Raw genomic sequence first — 9257 nt, 5'->3', positions numbered from 1 at the left:
TAAATGTGCTAAACATGTAAAAGATAATTCATAAATGGATTTAAAAACACTTACATCTCTTGTAGGTAAAATTCAAATATGTACAAGGCACATGTAGTCATGTGCAAGTATATTACTCTTTGTGATAGGTCCCTTTGATCGATGCCAACATTGTATTAGAAACACATTTTTTTATTTAATTTTTTTAAATCATGGGCTAACTCTAATGGGGACAAAGGATTTTGTAGGGATATTTGGAGCCTTTCTTGTACCTATAGTGAAAGATGAGGTATGAGTAATTTTGTCAGTTCAAAAGCCCAAGCGTTGTGTGCCAAGAGGAAAAATAGAGTAGTGAAAGGGAAAGAGTCCTGGAAACATCTATTACATAACTACATTTCCTCAGAGCCCCCCCATTGATCTCTGTTGTACAAGGAATGAAATGAAAGGTGAGAAAGGAAATGAAACAAACACAAACTTATAATAGAAATCATAGTTATATAGCGAAAACCCAACTTCTATTAATAAATAAAATAATATAATACTATAAAAGACACATTGGCTAGAATGGTAGTAGCTATCTTTGAAGATAAATAGATGACATCTACATACATTTACAAAAAGTTCTTACAAGAGGATGAATGAATAGATTTTTAACATGAAAAAAGAACCTTAGAGGTCAAAAAACCTTAGCCTAGAAGATGAAGCACCAAAAGATTGGCAGGCCTTGAGGTGGTTGGTTGGTACTTCAACTTATAGCGGGAGAAAATTTTGCATAAAATCTCCAGTTAGGTCACACAATAGATCCCTAAAAGGAACTATGTGAGAATTGCAACTTTCCAAGGCATGCTATGGGAAACCTTGACCCCCTTAATGACCAAAAATCATCGTTTAGGGCCTCAAAATAGCTCCAAAAGTTTGGGACTTGAAAAACCATAGAAAATCTGCCAAAGAAGATAGAGAATTGTTGAGTTACTCGAAGGGGTGGGTTGCCACCAATATCCACCTAAACCACCCATGGCCAAAATATTTGTGAAAACCTTAACTTTCAAATGTTATTGAAAACCCAAACGCTAGTCCACATAATGTGACTCTTTTGGAAAAGTCATAGGGAAGGCTTGGGAGGAAAATAAGCACATGTTAGTGTGGACAAGTGACTCACTTGATCATGGATCTCCTTGAATGACCATTGCTTGTGAAGATTCGAGCTAATGATTTTCTAAAAGGGGAAATTGCTAGTTAAAAACCCTTAATTATTTGTGAATTTAATAGTCAAAAAATATATTAAAATCATGAAAAGCATCTATAACACCTATTCTAAAAATTGAAATGCTAATAGAAAACCTTGAAACATATTTCAAACTTATCCACATGAGATTATCCTTAAAAAAAAGACTTATAAATAGATCTTATAACCATTTTCATGGCTTTGGCTAAAATGGAGACCATGTATATAAACCTTAGGATGGATATGATTTAATGTTTAAAAAAACTATTCTTAAGGCTAATTTTCAACAACTTTTGGGAAAAAAAGTTTAAAGAGAAGTTGTGGCTATAATAGTTAAATATGGAAGTGACATATTCACCTCAAAAACTTGTCATGTCTTCATTACATGAAGATTTAAACATGATATAACTCCTAAAATATTTTTGAGTGTTATGCATCCTCAACATCCTAAATACCCTATGTGCGCTGTGCTTCTCCTTCGGTTTTTTTCACTGAGCTTTCTCCTCCCGTTTTTTATCACTGACTTTAATATTTTCGGCATGATTCAGCGCCCTTGGGAAATGAGCACAGGTTCTGAGGCTTCTACCATCGTTGTCAACCTGGAATTCTAAATCCTTCGGACTTGTGGAAGAGGTGGGAGTCGGCACGATAGAACGATGAAGACGTCACACCCATTAGACAAAGAAATAAAGTTAACGGCGGCTCTTCTGGCAATTTGGAAGACTCGTTGATGAACGTGCAGATCACGACAGCAGAGAAACCTAATACACCATTCTTTTCAAACCAGATACGCCCTCCCTAACGGGGACCATCCATGCAATGCATCGTTCATTCTTTTTGACTTGTAGCGTCTTATCAGTTGTCAATGGTACAAAAGCATGGAGTGTAGTTCTTGGGATTTTTAATTTGAGTTGTATTTAGTGTGATTTTTTGGAAGTTTTTCCAGTGGATTTTTCTGGTCTAATTTCTCTCAAATCCATTTAATTGAAATGACAATTTTGATGGGTAACCCCTGCACAATAGAAATGCCCTAGGGTTTTTCAGTGCGCTGAATCCATATATATAGTAAAAAAACTAATTTAAATAACACAAATCAAGATTTCACCACAGTTTTTTCCACTGGATTCTGGCATCCGAAACTCCAAAAAGTCGCAATAAAGACAACTCCTTTCTAATTAGCCTAGAAATTTTAGTATTATTTTTTATAATTTTGAGAGAAATACAAATTACAGATATTAAGCTTCATGATTTTGAATGTTTAATTTTTTTTGATAATATTAAAACCATTTTTGCTATATAAAAAATAGTCAAAAAAAACATTAAATTATTAAAAAAAAAAGAAAAAGAAAAAACCTATAGAATCCCATACATGTGATTTCATGGTCATACATACCTCTTTTATGTAATCATACTGAGTCCAATTTAGTTTAAAAGTAACGATGTAAAGATCAACCGGTCAAAGAGATTTACATGGGAACTTGCACCATCACATCTAATTTCCAATTTAGTAGGTAATATCTTACCAACCATGTGTTATCAATTAATGTCCATGATCTGCCCCGGTTCGCTGAGCGTCATAGTTAGACGCTTTTCCCTTTCCTAGGCATCTTTTCTATTAAATGTTCTTTAAAATTAAAATTAGTAGTTTAAACTTAGTAGATATTTTTTTGGAAGTGTAAATTATATATCTATAAAATTTGGCAGACATTTTTTGGAATAGTAAATTTTATAGATTTAATATATAAAATTTAAAGATCTAGTTTAATTTATCAATGAAATGACTTTTTTTATTTAAATTTAGTGATACAATTTCAAGTTAAATTGTAATTTTTTATTATTTAAAATATATTTTTGAATACATAAATAAATTCAATACCTTAAAAAATTTAGAGCATTTGAATTCTACATATTAAATAACTTAAACTCAAAAATTTAAAAAATGTCTAAAAGATTTTAGTTAAAATTGGGTTAAAATTAATCAGAAAAATACCTTGAAATAAACCATTTAATCAATTATATAAATATAGTAAAAAAAACAAAAAAATTCATCTAATAATTAGACTACTTGTAATCTGCATTATACAACATAATGGCATTTACAATGTGAAACATATAACTTTTAAAACGGCTTTCTCTTTTACTTTTATAAATTTGACTTTAAATTTTGTTTGAATAAAACTTATTTCTTATAATTTTAACAAATTTTTAAGATGATCAATATCATAATTAAAAAGAAAAATCAAAATGCATATAAATAACATTTAAAAAAAATATATCTCATAAAAACTGGTTGAAGACAAAACTCCTAAAAATTGAAACTATTTGTATAACAAGGTTGACAATCAAGTTTTTTCTTGTCCAAGACAAAAGTCCTAAAATTGAAACTATTGGTGTAATCATGTTGACAATTAAGTCTTTTTGAAAATTTGTCTTTTAAAACTGGTCTTGCTTTGTGTTGTTTACACTAGTTTTTTGATTGCATATATAAATTCAACACCCTTAAAAACCCTTACTCAAAATACTAACCCTAATTAACCTAAAAAAAATTAAACCCACACCTCTAAACAAAACAAACCAATAAATTAATAAAAAAAAAAATTTCGACCAAAAAAACTACCCACTAAAACTAAAACTTATTATAAAATTCACCTAATAAAAATAGAGATCCACCTGATAAAGATAGAGAGACTTAACCGTGTGTGATTACAAAGTCCGAAGAGATAGAGAGACTTAACCGTGTGTGATTACAGAGTCCGAAGACTATTCCCGTCCTTATCGAGGGAGATGCCAACCATCTATCCTTTCTCCCATCTGTTACACATACTGCTGAGCATCTTCACGACCAATCATTTATTTTCCCCTTTAATAAAAAATAATATATTATTTATTTTATTATATATATATATATTAAATTTATAAACACTTTCCATTATAAATTACACATTTTACTGCGAAAAGAATTTTGTTCACAGTTTAATTATCAAAATTTTGACCATTTTACAAAGATTCAAATGTTATATTAAAAAAAATTGACCACAACTTAATTGATAAAATTCTTAACTTATTTTACACGATTCAAATCACTAAAATATTACTCACTTTCCATCAATAAATTTTTTATTTATATTTATCTCACATTAAAAATATTTATAATAAAATAACATCTTTTCATCTTAAAAAATAATATAATCCAATCCGAGGAATCGAAAGAGACTTTACCTTCCCAAAAAAACAAATCCACCTGGGCTCCAGAAAAGTCGCTGGCGACGGAAATTGAGTTGGTCCACACACTGACCCATGCCCATCACCTACTTATTGCCCTACAAAATTCTGGCATTACCAAATCAGAGGAGCTAATGGTGAGAATTATGCCTTGGCAGAACGACAGAACGAACCCAACATGGGGGAAATCCCGCTTGCCAGTGAAATGGATGCCGCTGATGGCATTGGCATTGGGATGTCTCATAATTTGCTCTCTATTGCTATCTTTTCAAAGTGTCTGGATCAGTATGGAGGCCGAACAGCTCCAATCGGATCTGGAAAAGCCCGATCGTTTGCTTCAACCAAAAGTGAATGTCGCAGAGGTGGTCAAATCTGGCAGTGAATCTGCACAGAATTCAGAACTTCAAGAATATGACGATGATGCCAAAATTGTCAGTACTGCAGAAGCTGCATCAATGGAGAAAAGGACGCAGTCAGCAACGTCCAGGCTGCTGCTGAATGGGCTGGGCCAAGCACAGGAGCAGCCTCTGTCGTTCATGATAGTTACAGGGGAAAGATCTTCTCCCTGCAAAACTGCTCTTGGTTCCAATATCATGATGAAGACTTACAAAAACAAAGTGGATTACTGCAATCTGCATGGTTGCAAGGTCTGGTATGCACTGGAGGTGTGGGAAAAAGGATTCACTGGCACATGGGTTAGGTACCCTCTTCTTCTCCGGCTCATGAAAGCCAACCCTTCTGTTACGTGGTTCATGTGGATGGACTCAGATGCCATTTTTACAGATCTCAATTTTTCCATCCCCTTTGACACGTACAATGGGTGGAACAAGAATTTCGTCGTCTCCGGCTTCTGGGAAAAGGTATGATACTTATACTCTCTTAATTATCATTTGGCATCCCACAATTGTATTACTGAATTAGGCTTTTTTCAAATTGTTCGGTGGCTTCAAAATTGTTCAGTGGCTTCAAAATTGTGATCAGCACAGAAGCTTGCTGTTGGTTGCATTGTGTTAACGGATCGCTGGATAACAGAGTTACCGTTTCTTGATACGATTAAACAAATCTGATTGCTTCCAAATAGTTAGAGATTTATGATTTACAGCGTAGTGTGGGTGGGGAAATTCTCATCTTAGAATGTTAGGTGCATAGATTTCCCGTTCTTTAAGGAGCCTGCGGATTGTCATTCAACTGATTTAGGGTGCATAGATTGGTTGTTATTCTTTCAGGAGCCCAGAAATTCTCATTGGATTAGTTTACTCCTCTTGTTGATTAACCAATCAGGGATTAACATGAATCTAATCTGATGCAGGTTAAAGTAGGGTTGATTTTTCTTTATGTTTATCATATTTTCTGTTTAAATTCTTCAATATTTGGGAAATTTTAATGAAAATGTTGACTTTACTCCTATATTAAATATTTTTGAATTTACAACTAAAATAATTATTTATAAAAAAATAGAAAATAAAGTTTTTTTATTAAAAAAGTATGGGAAACTTTGCAATACTTTTCCATGGTAAATTAATAATTTTGATTATGAGGCCTCTGACTAACAACAACTAAAACTTTATGAATCAAACTTCTGGCTAACAACAACTAAAACTTTATAACTTTATGTCAAACTCTAGACGACTTAAAATAACCCTTAAAACTATTAACATTTTTATTTTGACGACTTAAAATAACCCTTAAAACTATTAACATTTTTATTTTATCTATATGTATATTATTTGTTAATTTTAATTTTATATAAAAAAATAAAACTTTCCCTTTTATATAATATTTATTAAAAAATAAAAAATAAATTAAAAAAACCTGATATTTGACAATTTTTTACCTTTATTAATGTGTTGACTCCTTATGATTGATAACAATTTTAAAGTACTGAATTAAAAGTTAAGATGCTCAATAAGATATTTAGCAATACGCTTTTCTCTGTTAGTCTGTTGACTATCCCATCTTTCATGTTACTACTTTTACAGAATATAATATTTCATTAAAAAACCTATAAATATAAATATAAATATATATAAATTTAAAATAAATGTATTTATGTTTATTTGTTCGGTTGATTTTTATTTAAAAATTTATTTGTTTAAAATAATATAACATTTATATAATTTTTTTTATGTATAATAAATTTAAATTTAAATTCATATAAAACAATATATATTTACATGTAACTTGCTACTAATTTTTTATTATTTATAAAATCTTGTGGTGACCCTGAAAGAAGCGTCCACATATGGATTTTGATATAATTATTACATAAAAATTTCTCGGAATCAAAACATACTCAGCTTAAATTAACAAATTAAAAGTTTCCTTTTAAAATATTTATTATAACTCTCTGAACTGATTTAATTTTTTTATTATTGATTTAAAAAAACACGAGTAAGATAATGCAATGAGGTATTTCCAGCATATAATACCTAACATGGAACTCTATCATCTTGTAGGTTTACGCAAAGGAGCCGGATTGGATGGCACTGAACGCAGGAGTTTTCCTGATCCGCAATTGCGAATGGTCCTACACATTTCTTCAAAACTGGAGCGCGCTGGGGGCGCCCGAAAACATTGTGAAGTCCAAGGAGGCCATGAATTCTGTTATAAAAAGTAGACCGCAGGATTGGGATCCTGACGACCAGAGCGCATTGGTATACCTTCTGAATCAGAACAGAAAAGAATCGGAGGTGAAGACTTTCCTGGAGGCGGGTTACAGCTTGCATGGGTACTGGGATTACATTGTAGATAAATACGAGGAGATCATGCAAGGAAAAGAAAAGCGGTCATTCGTCACTCATTTTTGTGGATGTAACTTCTGTGGTGGACTGGCTATCACCGACCGATGCTCTCACGGCTTCGAGAGAGCGTTCAATTTTGCAGACAACCAGTTGCTTGCGCTTGTGGGACTCAGGCATTCCAATCTCTCCACTTCTTCGCTTCAGCCCATCTCATCGTTACCTCAGTGATGAGTGGGTATTTTCCCATTTTGTACAACTCTCATTCTTGAAGATAACATTCCTATTCAGTTCATTTTTAAGAAAATAGTATGATTACAGAGCCTGTTATAGTTTCCAAATAACAGTGGAAGGGAAAAATAAAAAGGGAGAGATTTATTTTGGGAAAAAGGTTCTCGTTTCATGACATTGATTTGTATTTTATATAATTTAATTTTACAAAATTAATATTTTTTTAATCAAATTTTAAGTAATTATAGAAAATAATTTATAAATCATTTATTTATTATATTTTTTAAATTTAAATTTAAACTAGTTTAGCTATATAAATTAAATAGTTGGTAAACATAGATAGATATCAAAACATTAAAAATCATAAAAACTATCTAAATTGTAACTTTATTTCAAATTATTATTATTAATAATTACAAAAAGTTAAACATATATACATTTGAGAAAACATGGGACAAGATTCTTATCCATGGAGATTTACCCCACTTTAACATGGAGATTCTTAATGTAAATAGGCCTTATTACAATACCATGGGCCAATAACATGGCTTATCAATACTACATGTCCAAAAAATCATAACTTATTCCATCCAACACTTGTTCATATGGCATTTTTTTAATTAATTAAATAATTAAAAAAAAACTACTTTGGAGATAAATATCATCTTTTTATTTGTGTACACTATTAATAATATTCTAGAATATTCTATGGAAATTAAATGCATACCATCCACTTTCCCTGATCCGGGTGAATGAAAAGAGAGGAGGGGTGATGGGATCTGCACCATCACTATGGAATTAATGGTGGTACACCTCAGGTCATGGCGCGACCATTCCCACACGAGCTAGAGTATGCAAAGTCTAACAAGGAATTTAATTCATAAGATTACAAGGGATATGGCATTTTGGCAACTCAACTTGCCGGTAGATGAAATTGAAGGAAATTCAAGGGGTCTTTTAGGAGACCAAAAGCACCATCCCAGGGTTGCTCTTGACAAAGACAATACTGATCCAACACTAATAACAGAGGAGAGATACCATCGCAGCCATATCAGGTTATTATGGTATGTGAATCCTAGTAGTACCGTGAGCCCTTAAATCATTGATAAGTCTAAACTTTGTGCTTGGTTGGGTTTCTGCTTAGTTATGTGGTACTACGCTACCTTGGGTCCAATGCTAAAGGGTGGGGTCGGATTTGACTCACTTAATTCCATCTCTAGAGATGGGTATACCTTGAACCGCCTAACCATGGGGATTGTTAACAATAAGGTCTCCTGCCCAACCTGGGAGGATGATACCCTATGTCGTGTTTTCGAAGATCAGTTAAATTCCGGGTCTATAACTTATAATGTTATGTTAACTGATGGAAAATTGGATCCGACTGGGTCTAATAATATGTTGTCCACTTGGCAGGGAGAATGTAAAAACTTTCATGTTCTGATATCTCAAATGACTGAAGGGGGCAACGGGGGGGTCTAATTAATGACCAGGAAGAAAAAGAGGAAAGTTTCCTTTGTTTATGGTTAAATAGAAGCTTTTACTATTTACATGCTCCTATAGCCTATGCGGGTGCATCAAATAAGCTAAGGGGTTTTAAAGGTCTCTGCAGGCGACACCCAAACCATCTTTGTGCAGGTGTCAATACAAGAAATGACTCAAGGGCTTCTGTTTCTCAAAGATTTTGTACCATTCTGTGTGATATGGCTTGTGCGACTTCTTGTTGTTGCAGTGTTCCTCCGGCTGGTAGAGGACAAGGTCGAGGCCACGAACGTGGGGGTGGCAGAGCATGCACTCCAACCTCTAATGAAATGAGTCTCAGTCATAGTCTAGCTTGGCAGTTGCCCGATCTTACAGAACATCAA

General features: G+C 32.8%; 1 protein-coding gene and 1 non-coding gene across 2 annotated transcripts; one reads left to right on the top strand and one right to left on the bottom strand.

Moving 5' to 3' along the window:
• Window positions 1–3895: 3895 nt before the first annotated feature.
• Window positions 3896–4018, bottom strand: LOC149175838 (U6atac minor spliceosomal RNA). The gene has a single exon (XR_016258973.1). It is a non-coding gene; the product is annotated as a U6atac minor spliceosomal RNA (small nuclear RNA).
• Window positions 4019–4554: 536 nt separating this feature from the next.
• On the top strand, window positions 4555–7541 carry LOC149175837 (putative glycosyltransferase 2). Its single transcript, XM_089422963.1, has 2 exons — window positions 4555–5286; window positions 6883–7541. Exons 1-2 carry the CDS (start codon window positions 4561–4563, stop codon window positions 7393–7395), a joined length of 1239 nt encoding a protein of 412 aa, XP_089279089.1. The 5' UTR covers window positions 4555–4560; the 3' UTR covers window positions 7396–7541.
• Window positions 7542–9257: the final 1716 nt, after the last annotated feature.

Source organism: Pinus tabuliformis, chromosome 4_1 (genome assembly GCF_031772625.1).
Source record: "Pinus tabuliformis cultivar Carrire ecotype Pingquan chromosome 4_1, CPIR1, whole genome shotgun sequence".
NCBI classification, from domain to species: Eukaryota; Viridiplantae; Streptophyta; class Pinopsida; order Pinales; family Pinaceae; genus Pinus; species Pinus tabuliformis.
The sequence above is the reverse complement of the archived record's forward strand: the minus strand, read 5'-3'. Positions and strand labels throughout refer to the sequence as shown.

Bases quoted from the DNA above. Each gene is read 5' to 3' on its own strand.
- LOC149175837 (XM_089422963.1), top strand. From the start codon at position 4,561: ATGGTGAGAATTATGCCTTGGCAGAACGACAGAACGAACCCAACATGG. The intron at 5,287-6,882 runs GTATGATACTTA...ATCATCTTGTAG, and splicing joins TCTCCGGCTTCTGGGAAAAG to GTTTACGCAAAGGAGCCGGA.